Below are 26,099 nucleotides of genomic sequence, written 5' to 3'. Positions count from 1 at the left end.
AAACATGGTGCACGCAGAGTCACACACAGCACATGCAGGGCCAGACATGGCACACATGAGTCAGACACAGCACACACAGAGTCAGACACAGCACACGCAAAGTCAGACACAGCGCATGCAGGGTCAGACACAGCACATATGAGTCAGACACAGCACATGCAAAGTCAGACATGGTGCATGCAGGGTCAGACACTACGTCACAGACACAGAGTCAGACATAGCACACGAGTCAGACACAGCACATGCAGGGTCAGACACAGCGCATGCAGGGTCAGACATGGTGCACACAGAAAGACATGTACAACAAGAGTCAGACATGACGCAAGCAGAGTCAGATATAGTGCAGAAACGGACCACACGAGTAAAACACAGCACACGCAGATTCAGACACGACACACACGAGTCAGACACGGCACATTTAGAGTCAGACACTGCAAACACGAGTCAGACACGGCACATGCAGAGTCAAAAATGGCACACACAAGTCTGGTGCACGCAGAGTCAGACATGGCACATGCAGGGCCAGACATGGCACACATGAGTCAGACACAGCACACGCAAAGTCAGACACAGCGCATGCAGGGTCAGACACAGCACATATGAGTCAGACACAGCACATGCAAAGTCAGACATGGTGCATGCAGGGTCAGACACTACGCACACAGAGGAAGATACGGCACACACTGGTCAGACACGGTGCACACAGAGTCAGACATAGCACACGAGTAAGACACAGTGCATGCAAGTCAGACACGGCAAATTTAGAGTCAGACACGGCACACACGAGTCAGACATAGTCAGACACCGAACATACAAGTCAGACAGGGCACACAGGGATCAAACACTGACCAAATAAGTAAGACACGGCACAAACGAGTAAGACAAGGCACACGAAGGGCCAGACACGGTACACGCAGAGTCAGGCACAGCGCACACAGAGTCAGACATGGAACACGCAGAGCTAGACAAGGCTCACACAGTGTCAGCCACACCACAAAAAAGTCAGACATGGCACATGAGTCAGACATGGCACACACAAATCAGACACGGCACACACGAGTCAGACACGGCATATTTAGAGTCAGACACGGTGCACGCAGAGTCAGACACCGAACACACAAGTCAGATACGGCACACAGGGATCAGACACAGACCAAATAAGTAAGACACGACACAAACGAGTAAGACAAAGGACACGGTACACAAGACAAAGGCCAGACACGGTACACGCAGAATCAGGCACAGCGCACGCAGAGTCAGACACGGCACACGCAGAGCTAAACAGGGCCCACACAGTGTCAGCCACACCACAAACAAGTCAGACATGGCACACGAGTCAGACATGGCACACACAAATCAGACACGTCACAAAGGAGTAAGAGTCGATGCACGCACAGTCAGACACGGCACAAACAAGTCAGACACAATGGACACAGAGTTAGACACGGCGCATGCTGAGTCAAACGCAGCACACACGAGTCAGACAGAGCAAACACGAGTCAGACACAGCACACGAATCAGACATGGCACACATGAGTCAGACAAGAAGCACACAGATTCAAACATGGCACACATGAGTCAGACACAGAACATGCAGAGTCAGACACACCACATGCAGGGTCACACAGCATACACGAGCCAAACATGGTGCAGTTAGAGCCAGACACGGCACACACAAGTCAGACACAGTGCAAGGCAGAGTCAGACACAGTGCACACAGAGTCAAACACAGTAAACGCAGAGTCAGACACAGTGCAAGGCAGAGTCAGACACAGTGCATGCAGAGTCAGACACAGTGCACGCAGAGTCAGACACAGTGCAAGGCAGAGTCAGACACAGTGCACGCAGAGTCAGACACAGTGCACACAGAGTCAGAGACAGTAAATGCAGAGTCAGACACAGTAAACGCAGAGTCAGACACAGTGCACGCAGAGTCAGACACAGTGCACGCAGAGTCAGACACAGTAAACGCAGAGTCAGACACAGTGCACGCAGAGTCAGACACAGTGCACGCAGAGTCAGACACAGTAAATGCAGAGTCAGACACAGTGCACGCAGAGTCAGACACAGTAAACGCAGAGTCAGACACAGTGCACGCAGAGTCAGACACAGTACAGCAGAGTCAGACACAGTGCCAGCAGAGTCAGACACAGTGCACGCAGAGTCAGAAACAGTGCACGCAGAGTCAGACACAGTAAACGTAGAGTCAGACACAGTACACACAGAGTCAGACACAGTGCACGCAGAGTCAGACACAGTGCACGCAGAGTCAGACACAGAAAACGCATAGTCAGACACAGTGCACGCAGAGTCAGACACAGTGCACGCAGAGTCAGACACAGTGCACGCAGAGTCAGACACAGTGCACGCAGAGTCAGACACAGTAAACACAGAGTCAGACACAGTAAACGCAGAGTCAGACACAGTAAACACAGAGTCAGACACAGTGCCAGCAGAGTCAGACACAGTGCACGCAGAGTCAGAAACAGTGCACGCAGAGTCAGACACAGTAAACGTAGAGTCAGACACAGTACACACAGAGTCAGACACAGTGCACGCAGAGTCAGACACAGTGCACGCAGAGTCAGACACAGTAAACGCATAGTCAGACACAGTGCACGCAGAGTCAGACACAGTGCACGCAGAGTCAGACACAGCGCACACAGAGTCAGACATGGAACACGCAGAGCTAGACAAGGCTCACACAGTGTCAGCCACACCACAAAAAAGTCAGACATGGCACATGAGTCAGACATGGCACACACAAATCAGACACGGCACACACGAGTCAGACACGGTGCACGCAGAGTCAGACACCGAACACACAAGTCAGATACGGCACACAGGGATCAGACACAGACCAAATAAGTAAGACACGACACAAACGAGTAAGACAAAGGACACGGTACACAAGACAAAGGCCAGACACGGTACACGCAGAATCAGGCACAGCGCACGCAGAGTCAGACACGGCACACGCAGAGCTAAACAGGGCCCACACAGTGTCAGCCACACCACAAACAAGTCAGACATGGCACACGAGTCAGACATGGCACACACAAATCAGACACGTCACAAAGGAGTAAGAGTCGATGCACGCACAGTCAGACACGGCACAAACAAGTCAGACACAATGGACACAGAGTTAGACACGGCGCATGCTGAGTCAAACGCAGCACACACGAGTCAGACAGAGCAAACACGGGTCAGACACAGCACACGAATCAGACATGGCACACATGAGTCAGACAAGAAGCACACAGATTCAAACATGGCACACATGAGTCAGACACAGAACATGCAGAGTCAGACACACCACATGCAGGGTCACACAGCATACACGAGCCAAACATGGTGCAGTTAGAGCCAGACACGGCACACACAAGTCAGACACAGTGCAAGGCAGAGTCAGACACAGTGCACACAGAGTCAAACACAGTAAACGCAGAGTCAGACACAGTGCACGCAGAGTCAGACACAGTGCAAGGCAGAGTCAGACACAGTGCACGCAGAGTCAGACACAGTGCACACAGAGTCAGAGACAGTAAATGCAGAGTCAGACACAGTAAACGCAGAGTCAGACACAGTGCACGCAGAGTCAGACACAGTGCACGCAGAGTCAGACACAGTAAACGCAGAGTCAGACACAGTGCACGCAGAGTCAGACACAGTGCACGCAGAGTCAGACACAGTAAATGCAGAGTCAGACACAGTGCACGCAGAGTCAGACACAGTAAACGCAGAGTCAGACACAGTGCACGCAGAGTCAGACACAGTACAGCAGAGTCAGACACAGTGCCAGCAGAGTCAGACACAGTGCCAGCAGAGTCAGACACAGTGCACGCAGAGTCAGAAACAGTGCACGCAGAGTCAGACACAGTAAACGTAGAGTCAGACACAGTACACACAGAGTCAGACACAGTGCATGCAGAGTCAGACACAGTGCACGCAGAGTCAGACACAGTAAACGCATAGTCAGACACAGTGCACGCAGAGTCAGACACAGTGCACGCAGAGTCAGACACAGTGCACGCAGAGTCAGACACAGTGCACGCAGAGTCGGACACAGTAAACGCAGAGTCAGACACAGTAAACGCAGAGTCAGACACAGTAAACACAGAGTCAGACACAGTGCCAGCAGAGTCAGACACAGTGCACGCAGAGTCAGAAACAGTGCACGCAGAGTCAGACACAGTAAACGTAGAGTCAGACACAGTACACACAGAGTCAGACACAGTGCACGCAGAGTCAGACACAGTGCACGCAGAGTCAGACACAGTGCACGCAGAGTCAGACACAGTGCACGCAGAGTCAGACACAGTGCACGCAGAGTCAGACACAGTAAACACAGAGTCAGACACAGTGCACGCAGAGTCAGACACAGTGCACGCAGAGTCAGACACAGTAAACGCAGTGAAGGAGCAGAAATTTCTGTGCAGCTTTCTCACGGCCTCTATTCAGGCCGATGAAAGCGTTTTTGGACTTGTTTAAACACAAGTTACAGATGTCCATGTAAAGTTTGTGTGTGCGTCTGTCAGAGCGCAGGCGAAAGAACAGAACAGTTTGACCGGCTAAAATACACAGAAGTAAACACAACAGACAATATTTAGGCTGGGAAAGTCGATAACGTAACTATCGCTACAGGCCTACTAGTACGATACTTTAACTTTCTGTCCTTAAACAATTACTTTTTGGTCTATTATCTCAGAGCTATTTCTGAAGCTATTTCTGAAGACTCACCTAGAACAGAGAGACGAGCTCCGTTACTCTGTCGGGTCTCTCCGCTGTATTTGTGCTTAGTGATGCAGCGGTAGGTGGAGAGGGCATCCTCCTTCTGCACGTCTGATATGTAGAGCGCCCCGTACAGTGTCAGGAAAAACCTGTTACCTGCGCACAAAACACAAAGACAGGTCAGAGGTCACACTAGTACACACCAGCAGATACCAACAAACACCACACACAGATACACACTCAGATGGCAGCATCTTTGAGAACTAGAATTAACAGCTTATTGAATTCTATGTGTCAGTAAAAGAGGGAGAGAGTTAATATTTGATGTGCGGGTTATTGTTACAGTGTATTACTGTCATGTATTTTTTATGTCTGAGACTGCTAGCTCTACTGTGATTTATATGTATGTCGATAAAGGCTGTAATTCACACTAGCAGTAAATTGGAGGGGACTTATCTGCATAGCTCTGCTTTGGACAATAAAAATTGAAAAAAAGTCAGAGAAGACTCTAATCCAAGGATACTGATACATTCTATATGCACATTTCCTTTTATCTTTGTTTATAAATAAGGATTAAGCTACAGTTACAGGAGATACAGAATCACCAGCACCCTAAACTGTTTTACAACACCTCTTCCTTTTCTTATTCTATTCCTTAATGGGTGACAAGAGCTTGACTCAACTTCCTGTACAACAATGCAGCTCAAAGTGCTTTATAGATCAACTAACCAGAATAATAACAATAAAAGAAACAATATAAACTGTAAAGTAATATCAAATAATAATAAACTGTATTTTAAATAAATATGGAAAAAAGCCATAAAGTGCAAAAATAAATATATTAAACTGATATATGATTATTATTAATTAATGATAAATGGTCATTAATAAAATGAAACTAAAAATAAACTTTATGCAGACTTGCAGGTGATTTAAAAAAAACAAACAAAAAAACTATTATACAAAGAGGTATATGGTATGATGATGCCAATCTATATATTGCATTAAAAACCAGTAGCAGTATTTAAAAATCAATCCTATAAGAAACTGGAAGCCAGTGTAATGATCCCAGAAAGACTGCATATGTGAATGAGGTGCAGGATGAATGCATGTATGTATTAGGAATCACAAGACATTTGTCTATGATACTTTACAAAATCAGTTACAGAGTACAGTTATTAAAGCAAGTAAAAATTATGGATTTATTGGTGTCAGTTTTACAGAATTTATAGATCAAAATTCTTTACTGCCAACAAAAAAAGGCAGGAAATATTGCCATTTTTATATTTTGTTCCGTCTACTATGTATGCTTATTGCCATGTCCGTGTAAAATCATATTGTCTGATGATTAAATACAGTGTGAAAAACACTGAAAAGATGAAATCTATTAGTTTGTCCAGAAAATGCATTTGACTGAGAACAGAACCGAACAGAACGGTACGGATGTAGGAGAGCAAGCACCACTCACAACAATAACAACAGCAGCAGAAGTAAAGTATGTCAGTGTGTGAGAGCAGTACGCTGTGTGTGTCAGTGTGTCCCAGTTTCTTCTGACTGGACATTGTGAACTGGTCTCCCTTTGCAGTTATCAGGACAAACGCTGTGTAGAGGCACCTAAGATAGAGTTACATGTGTGTAATATCTCTCTCTCTCTCACTCTCTCACTCTCTCTCTCTCTCTCTCTCTCTCTCTCTCTCCCTCTCTCTCTCTCACACACACACTAAAGGTCAACTCTAGGCCTGACAGCAAGTGGAGTGTGTGTGTCGATTGATAGGGCAGTTAATCCAGCAGTGTTTTGCTACCATTATGCAAATTAACTGATCTAAGTACAAAAATGTAAAACAAACAGATATTACGATTTCTAATAGGAAGTTACCAATCCCATCCAGTCTCTCAATATTAGATCTGATCCAGAAAAAAAAATTGGCCTGAGTATCTAATGTTTTAATCTTAATCCAGTTCTGAGTCCAGAGCTACATTCTGCAGTGTACAACTATTTTACAGAGGAGCAACAAAACATTACAAACAATTTAAACATATAAAAAAAAATCACCAAAACACTTATTCACTCTTGGCCGAACTGCACCCCTTTCTGTATTTTAAACAATTTTATTTAAAATTTCTGATTATATAAACTGTTACTAATAACAAAACAATTTACTTCAGTATTAATCAGCCACACATCTTATCTAAACTGTGGAGCTGTATTTTTTTTACAAACACAAAGATCAAATACTCATCATTAAGGGACACGAATCAGATAGCTATCGGCTGTGTTATACTTTAGTATAAGTTATACTCAGCATTAGTTATACTCAGCATTAGTTATACTCAGCTTTGGCATTAAGAAACTCAGATCAGTATTAAGAGACAGAGATCATGGTATCGGCTGATACTCAGCATTAAGAGACTCAGATCTGTATCGGCTGATACTCAGCATTAAGAGACTCAGATCTGTATCGGCTGATACTCAGCGCTATGAGACTCTGATTGGATCGTTATCAGCTGATACTCAGCATTAAGAGAGTCTGATTGGATCGTTATCAGCTGATATCCAGCATTAAGAGATTCTGATTGGATCGTTATCAGCTGATACTCAGCATTAAGAGATTCTGATTGGATCGGTATTGGCTCATACTCAGCATTAAGAGATTCTGATTGGATCGGTATTGGCTCATACTCAGCATTAGGAGATTCTGATTGGATCGGTATCGGCTGATACTCGGCATTAAGAGATTCTGATTGGATCGGTATCGGCTGATACTCGGCATTAAGAGATTCTGATTGGATCGGTATCGGCTGATACTCGGCATTAAGAGACTGATTGGATCGGTATCGGCTCATACTCAGCATTAAGAGATTCTGATTGGATCGGTATCGGCTCATACTCAGCATTAAGAGATTCTGATCAGATCGGCATTAGCTGAATTCAGAGACTCAAATTTGATCAGGGACAAATTAACCTGTTCATCCCTAATTTCTAATTGGTGATAGGAAAAAGCCTGTAAGCTGTAGATCAAGTAAAGTAGTGTTTGTGTGTGTGTGTGTGTGTGTGTTCTCTCACTGTGCAGGTCTGTGAAGGATCGCAATCGATATGCTCTATGGCTCTACTGCTCTATTCAAAGCAAATTTATTAAAGCAGAGAGAACAGGCTTTGCTTCCTAACACACATACACACACACTCCATCACTCTAACAAGCGCTTCACACAAACTCCTACACACACCACGCTTGGCTGTTGTTGCACATTCACACACAGCACCTACAAATAAAGATAGAAGAGAGAAGAGCAGTAGAAAACACTGAAAACAAGTGGACAAGTTCCTCTGTCCTAAAGTCAATACAACGGGTGGAAGGTGTGTTTGCAAATGAGTATGCAATATTGAGTAAATTTCCTTCGGGATAAATAAAGTATCTATCTATCTATCTATCTATCTATCTATCTATCTATCTATCTATCTATCTATCTATCTATCTATCTATCTCGATCGATCGATCGATCTATCTATCTATCTATCTATCTATCTATCTATCTATCTATCTATCTATCTATCTATCTATCTATCTATCTATCTATCTATCTATCTATCTATCTATCTATCTATCTATCTATCTATCTATCTATCTATCTATCTATCTATCTATCTATCTATCTATCTATCTATCTATCTAGTGTGTGTGTGTGTGTGTAGTGGTTGAGCATGGGTATTGTTGTCACACTGAGTGTTAGGCCCGGCAAACTGTAATTTGAGAGTCGGCCCTCGCTCCAACCTGCGTATTAAGCCTTACAGGATAATGTGCACTTGGCGACGTTAACCCTCGACAACATCAGCGCAGAGCTGTCACAACACTTCACTCAGGGCTGGAGACGGAGGGGGGAGCAGAGGGGCGGGGGTGGTTCGGATGGCAACTGATGGAGAATGGAGAAAGGAGGGAGAGGATCTCCTTATCCTAAACACAGACACCGGCTTCAACAAAAAGAAAACACTCAGCGGATAAAGGAAGGGAAGCAGTGGGTAAATCTCTCTCGGCTGTGACACTATTGAGAACTTCAGCCATTTTTCTCAGATTGTTCAAATTTTTGAATTTGTAATTTGAAGGTTATTTAGAGGGCACAGCCCAGTAGGACTGTATTTGGCAAGAACTTGGTATAAATTAAATTAATTGTATTATAATTAAATTATTATTCGCGGGGAGTGCAAAAGAGCCCCAACCATTAATAGCTTGTTCATGTTCATTCAACATTCATATATGTCTTTATATTAAAAAACAATGTTCTCCAATGTCAACATTTGTCATTGTATGACAGGTGAGACTGAGAAAAAGATGCATTTTTTTTAAGTATAAAAAAAAATAAGAGAAACACATTTTGATTATGAAGATCTGATCGCAAATTTGCAATAATTAACACAAACTACAAATCACTCTGGGAGAGGGGATCAACAGCCCCTGGCTGTTAAATATGTAACTGCATGTCACAGCCTAAGAGACAGTCAGTTAATTATTATATAAATATAATTATTGATTAGTATTATAATTATTTTAATAATCTAAATGGTTATTTTCTTAAACAGTATAAATTATTGTACAGTTATGCTCAAAATGATTTAACCGCGACTGCAGTAAAATGTTTTAGCAAGTTTAACATTTAACTTTTATCTTGTTCAAAATCCAACCAAAATAAGGACTTGTATAAAAGACAAACACAACTTAAATTACTATCGATTTTCTAATATACCAACAAATGTCATTTTTTGTGATTTTTCTTGTTGACAAAATTATGTAATCACAAACAACATTAGTATTTAGTTCAACTCTCTTCGGCAGTAATAATGTCTCTCAGTTGTGAAACACAACTTATCACAAGTTTCTTGCAGCGATCACAGGTATCTCAGCCCATTCCACTCCAGTTTTTTTACAATCTTGGACTTGCGTGTTGCAACTGCCTTCTTCAAGTCACACCAGAGATTTTCTATGGGATTTAAGTCAGGCGATTGCAATGGCCACTCCAGTATCTTCCAGTCCTTCGCCTGCAACCAAGCCATGGTATAATTGGAGGTACGCTCAAAATAGTTTCAACATCTCCAAAGCTTCAGCTTCGTCACTGACTGCATGATATTTCCATCCAAGATCTCCTGATAGTTAACTGAATTTATAGTACCTTCCACATGGTGGAGATTCCAAATACCTGAAGAAGCCGACAGCATCCTTTTTCTGCCACGCCCAGGTAACATTTCCAAAGTTCCTTAGCTTTAAACTTGCGATATATGCCTCCAATTGTGTCTCTTGAAAAGTTTAATGCCTTTGCTATCTTTTATATCCATACCCTTATTGCTTATGAAGAGCAATTACCTTCTCGCCAGACGTCTTCGACCATTCCCTGGACTTCACCATGTTGCAAAGACACCATTAGCGGTCTAGAAGGAGCTAGGTATCTGCGAATGCCTAATTGTTGCTGTTTTATGGTTCTGTTCACATCTACAGATGCTATCAATGCCTGATTAAAAACACCTGATTGAAACTTTTGTTCTTAAGAGTGGGAGTCTAAGGGGTTAAATAAATTTGTCTATGAGGAAATCACAAAAGGACATTTGTTGGTATATTAGAAAAAATGTGTATTTTAAGTTGCATTTGTCTTTTATACAAGTCCTTATTTGATTTAATTGTAAACAAGATTGAAAATAAATGTTAAACTTGCCAACACACTTCACTGCAGTTTGGGATGAATCATTTTAAATACAACTTTATATGTGTTCATGTCATCACTGCTGTTGTTGTTAATTGTTATAATGCTTTGGCAACACTGAGGAGAGAGAGAAAAAGAGAAAACAGAGAGTAGATAGAGAGGAAGAAAGAGAACAGCGAGAGAGAGACAGGATAAGAGAGAGCAGAGAGAGAGGAAGAGAGAGCAGAGAGTAGAGTGTAAAAGGAAGACAGAGAACAGAGTAAGAAAAAGAGGAGGGAGAGGGGGAGGGGGGAGAGAGAAAGTGAGAGAGAGCTTGGATATCCAGACAATTCCCACTTGCTGAATTTGCTTGCTGAAGCTCACTTTGGGACTGCGGATCAATTCCTGTCTGGCCTGACGTTGCCTTGAGGTGTGTGCGGGTATTTTTGTATGTGTGTGTGAGGATTAGGAGGGGGCACGTAAGGTCTGCCCTTCTTAACACACACACACACACACACACACAACTCTGTTAGTCCAACAGTCTGTGAAGTGGGCAGCCTGGGGCAGCATGTCAGACAGAGAAGGAAGAGGAGCTGCAGTTGGGACTTATGTGTTGAGCATCTCAGCCCAGTCACATCTCACTCCACAAACACAGCTGATGGACAGAAAACCACACACACACACACACACACACACACTCACATACCCTCTCTTTAAAATAAAAGCAATGCTGCCAATTTGGTGGTATCAATCAGGATATACAATAAAAACAAGTAATAAACCTAAAAAGAATAAACAAAACAGAGAACAAAACAACAGGATGGCTACATGCACCAGGGTTTGAGGGGTGCTAGAGAGGAACAGAAATGAAGAGAGAAACAGAGAAAAAGATAGAGAGAGAGAAAGAGAAATAAAGAGAAAGAGAGATGGGGTGGAAAATGAAAGAAATTGATGAGAGACAGGGATGAAAAGCAGAGAGAATGAGAGAAGGGGAACAGATGGAAAGGATGAGAAAGAAGTTAAAAGCTAGCTGAAGGAGGGATGAAGAATAGGAAGAGTGGTAGAGAGCACAAGAGCAGTAAAGAGACAGGGTTGTGGGTAGTGGAAAAGGATGGGTGTGGGCGGGGGCTGGCATTTTAGGGCTGCTGGGGCTCGGATTTGTTCTTGAAGCTCCTATGCAAATGACGGCGCCGCCGCAATGTTAACGAGGGTGGCATTTCAAACTGTTCGGCCCATTACTTATTAATGTTCTGCGTCTCTCCTCCCCCTGCTTCCTTTCCAGTCTCGCTCCACTTTCCTCTCGCTCACTCGCTGTTGCTAGGGCCCCTGCGCTCACGTGACGTGGGTTAGGGGGCGCTGCTGTGGCATGCGCACAGATGGAGAGGGAGAGGGAGCGAGAGCGGGGTGGCAGAAAAGCTTGCGCATTAAACAGAGCGACTTCTTAATACTCGTTTGTTCATTAAGGCGAAATCGGGCTCTCAGGGTGAGCGCAAAGAGTGTGGCATGAGGCGGCGTCCGGGCGTCGCCTCCGATTGGTTGGTCGTGGGACTGTGCGCCATTTCAGAGTGAAATATAGTACAGTAACGATGGAGAGGTGACAAAAACAAGTAAGCAGTGCATCGTGTAGTTCTCCTCAGCGCTAATTCTCTCAGATTCACAGGCGAGGCTGTTTAACTACGGAAAAGGTGGCCGCTAATGTGAAGGTTTGTGTGCTGGGTGACCTCAGTGTAAAGTACGCTATTAATACTGCCTCTCCTGCCTCATTAGGACACCATTCACCCACTCGGGAAATGCTATTTTCACTCATTCAGTTGAGGAAAATGCTCTCTCTTTCTTACTCTTGCTCTCTCTCCCTCTTTCTCGATTGGCTTCTTTTGAAGTGCATTAATTTTCATTTTTCTCTGCCCCTTAACCCTCAGTTCATCTCTCTGTATTGGAGATTCCATGCACACTCTGACTTTCTCTTTTACACACACACACAAACACACACACACACACCCACACACACACACACACACACACACACACACACACACACAGTACATGTGAACCTCTACCGATACAACTACAGTGTACATGCAAACGTGTTAGTATTCACCTTCCAGCTCCATTACTGGACTGGACTAATGGAAGGGCACAGGGGGCACCAGGTAAACAATGTAGAGCAGAGAGAGATCAGCCATAAACACGTGTTAACCTGGACACAGACAAATGGGTGTGTGTGTACTTGGGTGACAGAGAATTGTGATTTCAGTAACCAGTCAATGCAGGGTCAACCCTTTTTGAAATCAAACACACAAACACATACACACGAAAACACTGACCTTCATCTCTTCTTATCAGTAGATCAGAAGCCAGTAAATACTTGGTGTTTTCAATATATTTTACCAGTAATACAGTGTATCACAAAAGTGAGTACACCCCTCACATTTCTGCAGATATTTAAGTATATCTTTTCATGGTACAACACTGACAAAATTACACTTACACACAAGACCAGACTAAAGAGCAATTGAACCATGTTTTCGTTTATTCGTGAAAATACTTGTTTTATAGGGTTCAGACTTTCACAACAATTTTATAAAGCTGAGCCACCCACCCAGAGCATTGTCACCCACCCATTAAACAACAGGAGAAGAAAAATAAGCGGTGTTGTGCTGAAATCCATCTCAGGCAGATGCTTAAAATATTTATAAAATTATTCAAATACTTATGCATTTGTTGATAAACCAGATACAGTTGCAAGAAAAAAAACTATGTGAACCCTTTGGGATTTTTGCATAAAAGTTACAAACTAATACCACACAAAAAATATATGTTTGCATGGTTTTATTAAAAAAACAACAACATGTTAACATTCATAGTGAGGGGGGAAAAGTATGTGAACCCCGAGGCTAATGACTTTACTAAGAGCTAGTTGGAGCCAGGATGTGATGAGATTGGATGTGTTGGTTAAAGCTGCCCTGCCCAGTATAAAATACACACCAGTTTTGAGTTTGCTGTTCTTAAGAAGCATTGCTTTATGTGAATCATGCCTCGCACAAAAGAGCTTTTAGAATACCTACGTTCAAGAATTGTTGACTTGCATGAAGCTGGAAAGGGTTACAAAAGTATCTCTAAAAGCCTTGATGTTCACAGTAAGACAGAAGGTCTACAAATGGAGAAAGTTCAGCACTGTTGGTACTCTCCCTAGGTGTGGTTGTCCTGTGAAGATGACTGAAAGAGCACAGCGCAGAATGATCAATGAGGTGAGGAAGAATCCTAGAGTGTCAGCTAAAGAAAAGCTCCAGAATTCTCTGGCACATGCTAACATTTTTGTAGACAAATCTACAATAAGAAAACATTAAACAAGAATGGAGTTCATGGGACAACACCACAAAGGAAGCCCCTGCTGTCCAAAAAAAACATTGCTGCACGTTTGAAGTTTGCAAAAGAGCACCTGTATGTTCCACAGCAGTACTGGCTAAATATACTGTGCACAGATTAAACCAAAATTGAGTTGTTTGGAAGAAACACACAACGCTATGTGTGGAGAAAAAAGGCACAGCACACCATCATCAAAACCTCATGCCAACTGTGAAACATGGTGGAGGGGGCATCATGGTTAGCCTCAGTGCCTGAACGGATTGCCGTCATCAACGAAAAAATGAATTCCCAAGTTTACCAAAACATTTTGCAGGAACAATTAAGACCATCTGTTCACCAACTGAAGCTAAACAGAGGATGGATGATGCAACAGGACAACAACCCAAAATAAATAAGTACATCAACAACTGAACGGCTTCAACAGAAGAAAATACATCTTCTGGAGAGTCCTGACCTCCTGGACCCAATTGAGATGCTGTGGCATGACCTCAAGAGAGAGATTCACACCAGATATCCCAAGAATACTGCTGAAATGAAACAGTTTTGTAAAGAGGAACGGTCCAAAATTCCTCCTGACTGTTGATCAGGTCTGATCTGCAACTAAAGAAAATATTTGTTTAAGGTTTTTGCTGCCAAAGGAGGGTCAACCAGTTAATAAATCCACATAAACCATAATAAGTTCACATACTTTTTCCACCCTGCACTGTGAATGTTAACATGTTTAATAAAACCATGCAAATATATATAATTCTTTATGTGGCATTAGTTTAAGCAGACTGTGTTTGTCTATTGTTGTGACTTAGATGAAGATCAGAACACATTTAATGACCAATTTATGCAAGAATCCAAGTAATCCCAAAGGGTCCACATACATTTTCTTGCAACTGTATCCAAACCAGTCAGTTTTGCTTCTGAAAGAATCAGTGCTTTGGAAATACTGCTTTTGTAACAAATCATGATTACAATCACTTTTGACATTGCATACACAAAATCACATATTTCTGCTTTATTCTTTACTTCATTACTATCCCTTCATTGTCCCAATTTAATCTGGAATGTGTAAAATGCAGGAATTAATGTAGAATAAAAAAATGAAATTAAGTTATCTTGGGTGCATATTGTGTACAATCAATTAAAGGCAAAGTAAACATATATTTTTTTTAATTTACACTTTTTACACTGTCCCAACTTTCTTTAAATTGTAAACCTGCTGTTATAAGTGTAAGAATAAATGCCTGAATAGAGTTGAAAAATGGCAGATTACACTGCCTGGCCAAAAACCTGCATTTGGGTAAGTACTGTAACTGATGTGGGGTTGATGCTGCAGTTGGTGTTCAGCAACAGTATGTGCTGAAAGAATGAGGTCAGCTGACTACCTGAATATACTGAATATAGACCAGGTTATTCCATCAATGGAATTGTTTTCCCTTATGACACGGGGATAATCCAAGATGAAAATGTCAGGATTCATGGGGCTGGAATTTTGAAAGAGTGATTCAGGGAGCATGAGATTATCATTTTTAGAGAATTTAACCCCATTGAGAATCTTTGGGATGCGCTGGATAAGACTTTGTGCAGTGGTCAGACTCAGACTCATCAATGCTGCTGCAAGATCTTGGTAAAAATGATTGCAACACTGGATTTAAATACATTTTGTGACATAGCAGAAGCTTATAAAAACAATGCCACAGTGAATGTGTGCAGCAATTAAAGATAAAGGCGGTCCAACTAAATATTAGAGTGTGTGACCTTTTTTTGGCCAGGCAGTGCATGTGGAAAGTACTGCACTGATGTGCACTGTGAAAAACATGTGCTAATTCTGATTTTCCTCATTTGGAGTGGACCACTGTTAAAATGTGCTTCAGCTGGGAAGGAACCTGGGACCCTTGTTTGTTGTTCACCAGAGACCACACTAAAGAAAACCTCTAAGATCCTCAGTGAACAAGGTCAGTGTTAATGCAGCGTAATATCCCTAACACACCTGTACATGTCATATCATATTACAGAACTCAGAGTAAACAGAAGGCAGAGATACCCAGCAAAATACACAAAACAATTGCTTATATATAAGATAATTATGTTTATATTATACAAGTTAACATGTTGCCGTGGACAATGAAGTCGATTAAAAAAGGCTCTAGTTCCCTATTGGCTCCTCTCTCCTGGATATAAGATGAGATTGAGACGGTTGGGTATGGAGGTGTACAGGTTCTGTATGGCATCCTGCAGCACATTTACCCACAGATGTTGCTACAGCTGGACCTGTAGATCCTGATCTACAGTCCTAGGTTGCTGAAGCTGCATCTCAGCTGCTCCCATAAATGCTGGATTGGTGATAAATCTGGAGCCATCATCTTGGTTTCTTCCCATTTTCTTTTCTCTCATTCTTTTCCCCTCTGACCCCGTACTTCCCTCCCTTTATCCTCATTACCCATCCAGTACTCCCTCAACCAATGCAATCCCTTCTTCCACTCTCTCTCTCTTTCTCTCTCTCTCTCTCTCTCTCTCATCATTGGTGCAGTGCACTGGTTGGACGAGAGTGGGTTTGTGGAGGACTAATGTGCTCATTAAAAAAGCATGCTTCACCGTCAAATGCCAGCTGCCGCTCCTCTCTCTCTCTCCTTCTCTCTTTACCTCTTCTCTCTCTCTCTTTCTCTACCTCATCTCTCTCTCTTTACATTATCTCTCTTTCTCTCTCTGTATCCCCTCTCTTACTTCACCTCTCTCTCTTTACCACATCTCTCTACTTCTCTGTATCTGCTTCCTATCTGTACCCTCTCTCTTTATCATGTCTCTTTCTCTCTCTTTCTCTTTACCTTGTCTCTCTCTCTTTACCATTTCTCTCTCTCTCTCTCTCTCTCTCTCTCTCTCTCTCTCTCTCTCTCTCTCTCTCTCTCTCTCTCTAATATTCTCCCTTCTCTTTTGGCTACAGTTGAAAATATCACCATAAAAAAAACAGGAAACACAGCAGTGTATAAAAATGGAAGTATTCGGGTGGAAATAGCCAGCAGGCGAAGGAGAAATCTTGCCGTGTTTCTATCCTGCCTGCTCGTACCCGTAATCCAGCCCAGTGCTGGTTAAAGGCTCCCCACTTTCAGCTCTCCTAATTAGAATGGCCATAAATATTCAGCAGAAAGCAGGGTGGACAGTGGGAGTGCAGAGAGGAGGAGAATAAGGGCCGAAAAAATGGAAACACAAGCACCGGAAGCAAACAGCAAAGACTCTCAAACATTTTCAAAATTAAATATAATCAGATCTCAATTACTGCTAAATCCTCTTCAATTTGATCATATATATATATATGATATCGGTATTTATCGCGTTAAGAAATGTTTTAATACCGGTGATATAATTTTTGTGGCATATCGATATGTATTATTTACAAAATCTGTCATGGACAATCGCTTTTTAGCGGCAACAGTTCACTGCAGAGCTGAACACAATCAGCCTCCGTAGCCAGGCTACGTCAGTGCGTAATAACGTAATCATACAGGCACGTAGCCAGATAGGCTAGGCTAGGCCTGGGTCGGCTCCGCTCCGCATCGCATCTAAAATCTCCCGCGATGAAGCGAAACCGACCCTAACTGAGCAGATCTCAGCCGCGCTCCGCACCTAAAATCTCCTGCGATGAAGAGAAACCGACCCTAACCGAGCAGATCTCAGCTCCGCTCCGCACCTAAAATCTCCCGCCACGAAGCTAAACCGACCCTAACCGAGCGGATCTCAGCCGCACTCCGCACCTGAAATCTCCTGCGATGAAGAGAAACCGACCCTAACCGAGCAGATCTCTGAGCGGATTTTCTGAGGCCTTCAAAGTATTTATATCGATATCGAAATTGTGGGGGCACAACACATACAGATACAGAGCTCTGCATTCTCTGCAAGACTAATCTAATAATTTATCAATTATTCTAATAAAAAACTGATTACAGCACCACCATGTGGAGCAATGAAGCAACAAGTTTAGTTGGTGCACTAATTTTAACACACAGTGTCAGTGTGGTAATGTGTGGCTTGGTTCATGTGGACATGCAGCCTTTGGGACACATCAATGCACGTTACACAAGTTGTTATACATGTTGTCGTAGACAATGAAGTGGATTACTACCTGCTTTTATCACTCAGTGTAGCTCATCTAGAAACAAGCAACTGTCCAAACAGCGCTAGCATGCTCAGAGCAAGGCCACATGAGTTAGGGGAGTTGCAGCGAGAGCAAAGTGAGTATCCAAAGTTGCCATTAAGTGTGGGTATTTAACATTCCTAAGTTACATTTATGGCATTATCACCCACAGTAGACAGTGCAATAGGTGGTAATGATGAGGACCGGCGACATCTGGCTAGAATTGTCTGTGTGAAGAGACAAAGGCCACGCCAAATTTTCCACAGGTCATTGCAGTGTTCTTTAGCATCAATGGGACATGCCAAAGGTCATGGGACACAACAATAGTTACTTACAGTTTCTAAAATCATACTAGGAAATGATCCCCATGTTTTTGATATATGAATATGTAAGTGTGTGGTCCTACACTGAGGCTACATTCAGAAACTAACCAGCCCTGAGAACATTACTGTGGTTCCATTCTGTCATCATTTTCACACACAAACACACACAAAAGAGGTTGTCAACATTCAAAAGCATTTACAGTCTTTTTGTGACTCTTCCTCTGTTAAATAATAAAAGCTCATGTATAATTGATGTGGACATGGCCCTTAAGAAGCAGAAATATGGAAATATATATCTAACTCAGCAAAGAAAAAAACATACACTAGTGTGAGATTATTATTCACAGCTGGAAAGAAACATTCATTATGTTTCAGATTAGTCTGTGAATTGTTTATAAATGATTTTACTGAAAAGAGATAGAGCAAAGAGGTTCTGTGTGTGTGTTTGTGTGTGAGAGTGCGCTGGGGTTTGTGGGTTTTGGCAAGCAGTGATTGATGTAGGTGTAGGCTTGGTTGTGAATTTGACAGGCATCTGCAGGCTACGTGTGGAGAGTGCCTTTATGAACGTACATACACACACACGCGCTCTTGCGGACATGCACATACACACACACACACACACACACACCGAGGTCATTCCCACACTAATCAATGCAGAGTCTCGCCAAGGAGAGTCTGGCATGGTCTACTCCCACACTTCAGCAAGAGCGCCAAAACATTACTCATACAGGACTGTGTGTACGCTCAACACACCGCCAGAGCAGCCAGGGTACTGCCTGTCATCTTTCTATTTAAGACCTGAAGGTACTACATGTAATATTTTCATTTCTGAAGCGTTTTCCAGCAGCAGCAGGCCCACATTTTAACCAAATAAAATTAGCGTCACTTATCACGGTTGTTATCAATTTATTACCTCTTCACAAACTCTCTGTATTCCAGCTGAAAAATACAAGCTGTACAGGGCTAGCGTAGTAACATTAGCTGAGCTAACTTAGCTTTAGCACTTGTTTGCTTAGCAAAAGACTGTCTGTCTTTCTTTGTATAAGTTTCTCTACTGTGCCTTTTTTCTTACTTTAAATTAGAAATGTAAAATACACCTTTCTCTCATTTTCCTGTCTTCCATCTTCCCCTAGTTTTAAATTAAAACACCTCTGCAGTTTTGTATCTATGATTTTACGATGCTTTAAAATTTTGGAAAATCTATGTAACAAAATAACATACATTTTATTTCTTATTATTCTTAAAATTGTTTTCACACTGCAACGTGAACAGAAATGTGTACCTTTAGTTTGAATTTATTTCAACCAAACCTATTTCTTCATATATATTTAAACAGGCACGGTACAGTAATTTGAGATTTGTCTATTTCTGTATCGTCCTCTACAGCAGGATTAAACAGAGGGAACAGAAGATGTGAGAAGACAGAGGTGGAAAATGTGATAGGAACTATGGAGACAGATGTTGCAGTGTGGCACTCGGGGTCCCCTCATCCTGGACCCAGGGGCCAAGAGAGAGAATAAGAGATAAGGAAAGAGAGAGACAGAAAGAGAGAAAGAGAGAGATCCTCTCTGCTTCACTGTCTCTTCTGCATCAGCGCCCTGTGCTCTGCCCCAATTTACCCAATGTCACTATAATCAGTAAACAGCAGAGGGAAAACAGGGGGAGGGGCGAGAGAGAGGGAGAGAGAGAGAGAGAGAGAGAAGAACACTGTTCATATGCTTTATCAGATACACAAATGCAGACAAAGGTAACAACTAATGTTATCAAAAACAAGTCAATTTAATATTTAATCCAATTTGCATGCCTTGCGTTCAGGCACTGAATGTTATTGTACATTAATATTCATAACTATAAACAAAAACTTGCATAGCTGCAAACACACTGTCCAACACTATGGGAGCAACACTAAACCTGAAGGAGTCAAATAATCTTCATCTTCTAGCTGATGTATGATCATATTGTGGCTCGAATTGTCAAAAAAAATCTGCAGGCTCAAGTTTTATGTGATACAAAGCACAAATCTAATTATTGTCTGAGTCATGAAAGTTCATGTAAACATGTTGAATAGATTACTACCAAATTTTGATGTTCTGCAGTATTTAGATCATGAAATGTATTTAAATGCAATGTTAATATTAATGGTTTGGAGCGGTTTGGATTTTGGATACAGATAAAATTACAGTGTGAATGGCATGAACAATTATAACAGTGTGAATTTTACCACAGCAAAAATCAATTTGTGATATTGGTGAAATGAAATATTGTGCAGCTCTGATATAAAGAACTGTAGCATGCAGCTGCTGTCTCAGGTGGCATCAGATGCTGACCTGATTGACCTGTGTTGGTATAATGATCAGTGCATGATTCAGCAGAATGTCTTCAATATTCCGGTGTAATATGCCGGATCATGCTGTTTTAGCTGAGGAGGTGAGGGCAGTGTAAGGAAAAGAGGAGAAGAGACTGAAGAGAGGAAAAGAGATGGGAAAAGGTGATGAAAAGAGGAGAGGGAGATGAGGGGAGGGAGGAGAGGGCGGCTTCATAATTTATGAACCATGCACCATGTGCCTGGTGACATCTGCTGTGGCACGGCTAATGTGTGTTTCCCATCCCTCTCCTGAGATACACCAAACCACACACACTTACACACACACTTACACACACACATTGCACAAATGAGGCCGACTCACATGCTCTTTGTGTACAACAATGGTAGAAGCATTCATGACATTTGGGATGCATGCACAATCACACACAAGGTCGAATCTGGTGTGTAAATGTGTGTGTGTGTGTGTGTGAGCAGGGGGTTGGTTCAGCTGATTCCTCTGAAATGAGACATTAACATAGTCATAAATCAAAACAAGAGACCTGACCCCTCACCCACACCTCTACCCCTGGTCTTCAAATCTGAACAGGATGTGGTGTCTACTACAGAAACCAGAATCAAACTAAATGAAATAACATACATTTAATTTTGGCCTGGTTTAAAAAAAATAAAATAAAAATAAAAACAACTAATAAGACAAACCAACAAAGCACAGTACATTAACCCCAGCAGTACTACTCTAACCATGAATTTACAACAGCAGTAGTATGCTGATCATGAAGTTACCTCAGCAGTGCTACTCTAGCCATAAATTTACCTCAGCAATGCTACTCTAACTATAATTTTACCTCAGCAGTGCTACACTAGCCATGAATTTACAACAGCAGTAGTATGCAGATCATGAATTTATCTCAGCAGTGCAACTTTAGCCATAAATTTACCTCAGCAATGCTACTTTAACAATCAATTTACCTCAGCAAAGCTACTCTATTCGTACATTTACCACAGCAGTGCTACTTTAGGATTACTTTTATAATCATACATTCTATTTTAATGTGGAATTTACCTCAGTAGTCATTTTGTACAAAAATACCAAGCGAAATAAGTGATGCTGCCCACTTAATTTCAGATAACTTAAGTGAGTAGAACACAAAAACTTAAATCTGCTGTTTCTTGGCTCTCTCTTCCAGGTCTCTTCCTCATACCCTGTATTGTATAGAGCAGTGCTCTGATACACAGTGCCACAGGGTGAGAAGTGTAAGCGTGACATAGCCACTGAAGAAAATCCTAATGTTAGAGGAAACATTGTAATATCTTTTTAAATTAGGCGATGTTAAGCCCAAATTTGATTTGGCATATCTTGATTGAATCCAGATTGAAACTACATACAATTAAAATTTTGCAAACCTGATCGCCACTAATCAAGTCACTAATAAAGATCACTAATGCCAGCCTCGATCCCACATCAATCAATGCAGATATGCTTCCAAAAAATAAAAAATCCAATCTACCGGTAGTCACTTGCAAACAACAGTGTAACCAGTCATCTTAACAGATCTGATTGAAAAATTAGTCTAATTAGAATCAATTAGAGAGTATAAATTATTTGTTCCTTTTTTTACTTTTTGGCCAAACATTTCTTTTTTCATTTGGTTATTTTCAATTGCCAAACATTAGGGGCCTCCCAAAGTAAAACTACCTGAACGCAAGACAGACTTACAAAAAGAGGGAATGATAGTAAAAGAAAAGAAGAGAGAGTGAGAGATATGAAGATATCTGAATATTCATTAGTGTGAGCAGGCAGGGCTGAGGAAGAGAGACAGAGGCAGGGGGTATTTCTTCATCTCCATATGCCACTCCCTCTCTTCATCTCCCTCTCCATCTATCCCCTTCTCTAACCCACGCTCCCTTCTTCCCTCCTTCCCTCACGCCACCTCACCCTGTCTCTTTCCTGCTTCACGTTTGGCTCGCGCATCAGGCCCTCATCAGACTGTTTGACCTCACAATGATCATCAGAGCATGCACATCTCCACAGAATTCACGCTAACCTCATATTCATCCAAGCTGCGTTTACAGAGAACACAAACAAAATAACGGAATAATACAGAAACAGAGAGAGCAGAGAGAGAAATGAGGAGGCAGAGAGTGAGAAAGCCAGAGAGGGAAAAATCTGACAGTATAGTGACAGAGTGGAGGTTGGGAAGCACCATTTCTGTGAGTGTGTGTGTGTGTGTGTGTGTGCACGCTGATGGGTTGGATTCATGTCCCCCGGCTCTAGCACACATTAGCTGCATTAAGTGAGCTGACAGGTCCCTCCCCATTACCCAGCCTGGTGGCATACACTGCACATAGCACACTGACAACCACACACACACACACACACACACACACACACACACACCACAGAAACCAAGCGCAAGCACATTGCAGCCTGTCTTTACCTGACAACTGAGCCTGACAACTATGAGGGTCTCACACACACACACAAGCTCCATTTTCTGCAAAAACATACATATATAGGGCTTTGAGAGTTACACTCAATTAAAAAACAGCATTCTGATACACTCCACAGCCAAACACGGCTCTATACCACTGTCTGTTCACCCAAACATACGTACAATTTGTCTGTGTGTGTGTGTGTGTGAGAGAGAGATGGTCTGTGTATTTTTGTGTGATTTGTATCATGTCTTGCTTCTGCATTATTGATTAGTGTCTTGTCTGGGGTTCAGGGTTAAAGACCCTCTGCTGCCCACTCCCTTCAATTATTCACCTTGGCCAACTTCCACCAACTCCCACAGACACAACCACAGAGAAAGAGAAAGAGCGTGTGTGTGTGAGAGAGAGATATAGAGAAGGAGGAGAGAGTGGAGAGAAGGAAAGAGAGGGATAGAGAAGAGAGTGGGAAGAGAGAAAGAAAGAGGAAAGAGTGGAGAGAAAGGAAGAGAAAGAGAGAGTGGGAGGGAAAGACACAAAGATAAATCTAGGAGATTTGCTGAATTTTACTGTACCACCAAAGCAAAGTATTAGGATTTTTATCACAAATTGCATGTATAACACAAACAAATATATACTTTACAGTGTGGACACACCGCTACTTATTTAATGTGTTTTCTTGCTTTTTATTGTTGATTTTTTACATTGTAAATGTATTATTGTTCCTACACAAGAACACATGCAAAATGTATTTAGTAAACAATATGTGTTAAACAAACCAGAATTTGTTTTATATTTTAGATTATCTTTGAGGACAGATCTGCACACTGGTATTTTAATCTTTATATGTCTTTATGAGGTAAAGTCAATTGGAATAGTTTTCTTAGCGTCTTGGAGTTTTCATATCTTTAATATTAATATATAATGTAGGAAATCAATTAAATCAATTATTAAAAAAGAAAACTAAATATTTACGTGGGTATGGACTTGAGATTTCAGACATTAGAAATTTAGCACTGACGGTTTCCCATTTCTCTTGATCATCTTACTGCACCTTAATTAAAATACAGCTGTGGTAAATTCAGTTGACTCAATGTGGTTTGGAAATCCGAAAAGTAGTGCTGTGAAACTCTAGCACTATCTGGAACTTAGACCTCAAGAGCGTATAAATAAAGTTTCCAATGGTACAGTGGCTCCATAATTCCCATATGAAAGAAAACTGGAATCCTGAAGAGTGGGAGCGTGCAGAGGACAGGGTGCACGTGAAATAAAAAAGAGAAAAAAAAAACGGTGCTTGGTCATCGATAACAAGGGTGTGGGTTCAACACCTGGGTCTAGTCAGCTGGGGCAAGGCCCTTAATTCTTTCTACATGATCGTTGTATAGCTGACCCCAGTCCTGACCCCAACTGTTAAGTGCAAAACCTTTAGGTGGTCGAGTGGTTGGTAAACTGGGTTATTGATGAAAAGGTTGAGGGTTCAACATCAGGTTCAACCAAGGTTCTTGTCCCCGGGCTGCCACAGCAATGTTTATGCGTGTATTTACAGATAGGTTAAAGGTGGAGGTTTTCTTTTTTTATTTTAAGGATGCTTTGACACCACCCTTGTTTAGTCTGGACTTTTCCGTTTAGTCCCAACTTTTTGGTGCACTCTGTCCCAATTAGCTAAACCATGGTCTGGTGCTTTTGTAGATGATTCAGACTTTCACACCAATTACAGGAAGTTAGGGCAGGCTATTGTGACCTATTATACAAAAGTAGAAGAGAAAGAAAATGATGTTGTGTGAAATGCCTGCATGCGCCAAGGGGAGTCAGATTTTGGCAGTATGGGTAAAACAGATTACTGTGCTGGTGAATCTGTATCTACTGTAACTGTAGATTAACCCTTCTTTATGAACAGAGAGAAAAGGAATCTGTGGGGAATCTGTTACTTTCACTCTGCTGCGGGACACCACCTGCATAGGAAGTAAAATGATGTTGGTACAACACCAATTAGTGAAAAGTATAGGGAGACTCCCTTCATGAAGATGCTGATGACAGGATGTAGTAAAGATGTTTTAGTTATCTTAGTCACTAAACTACAGTGAAAAAAAAAACAAAACTAACCTGAATAAATACAGTACAGAATACAACGTGACCCATAAATCAACCTTCTTTTAGATTTTCACCCTTAAATAGAGAGAGAGAGAGAAAGTATGTATATGTCAGAGAGAGAGAGAGAGAGAGAGAGAGAGAGATGGAGAGAGAGAGGGAGAAAGTGTGTGTGTGTATCTGTCAGAGAGAGAGAGAAAGAGAGCGTGTGTGTGTATCTGTCAGAGAGAGAGAGAGAGAGTCAGGGGGATTGTTGTCTATGGGTTAGTGAAGACGTTTTTCCTCAAATGCGATTTCTCTCCACTGCTGACTGTAATCTCCCTGGGCAAATCCGTCTTTAGCCAAACGAAGGAAGAATAGAGGAGAAAGGAAAAGCCATCTTTATCCAAATCCAATTGCTGCTGGAGAGAGAGAGAGCAGGCGAGTGAAAGGAGGGAGGAGAAGCAGGAGGAGAAGAGCTTGTAATTTGTCTGAGGGATTACACAGAGAACTGGCAGAACTCACAGTCTGCTTCTGTTTCAGTGTGTGTGTGGTGTGTGTGTGTGTGTATGAGAGAGCGAGAGAGAGAGAGAGAGTGTGTGTGTGTGTATGAGAGAGAGAGAGAGAGAGAGAGAGAGTGTGTGTGTGTGTATGAGAGAGCGAGAGAGAGAGAGAGTGTGTGTGTGTGTATGAGAGAGAGAGAGTGTGTGTGTGTGTGTATGAGAGAGAGAGAGAGTGTGTGTGTGTATGAGAGAGAGAGAGAGTGTGTGTGTGTATGAGAGAGAGAGTGTGTGTGTGTGTATGAGAGAGAGAGAGCGAGAGAGAGAGTGTGTGTGTGTGGTGTGTGTGTATGAGAGAGAGTGTGTGTGTGTGTGTATGAGAGAGAGAGAGTGTGTGTGTGTGTGTATGAGAGAGAGAGTGTGTGTTTGGTGTGTGTGTGTGTATGAGAGTGTGTGTGGTGTGTGTGTATGAGAGAGAGTGTGTGTGTGTGTGTATGAGAGAGAGAGAATATGTGTGTGTGTATGAGAGAGAGAGTGTGTGTTTGGTGTGTGTGTGTGTATGAGAGAGAGAG

At 42.2% G+C, this 26,099-nt stretch overlaps 1 protein-coding gene across 5 annotated transcripts in view; it reads right to left on the bottom strand.

Annotated features, from left to right (window-relative positions):
• Positions 1 to 26,099, bottom strand: part of LOC103037339 (Down syndrome cell adhesion molecule-like protein 1 homolog) — a 181,231-nt gene that overhangs the window by 73,617 nt on the left and 81,515 nt on the right. For all 5 annotated transcript variants that reach the window (XM_049467379.1, XM_022675689.2, XM_022675691.2 and 2 more), the window contains exon 4: positions 4,741 to 4,887. In XM_049467379.1, the coding sequence (XP_049323336.1) occupies positions 4,741 to 4,887 (147 nt within the window). The remainder of the gene's footprint in view (positions 1 to 4,740; positions 4,888 to 26,099) is intronic.

The sequence above is a fragment of the Astyanax mexicanus genome, chromosome 18 (assembly GCF_023375975.1).
Source record: "Astyanax mexicanus isolate ESR-SI-001 chromosome 18, AstMex3_surface, whole genome shotgun sequence".
Lineage (NCBI taxonomy): Eukaryota > Metazoa > Chordata > Actinopteri > Characiformes > Acestrorhamphidae > Astyanax > Astyanax mexicanus.
Note: the sequence above shows the minus strand (reverse complement) of the source record. Positions and strands in the feature narration are given on the sequence as shown.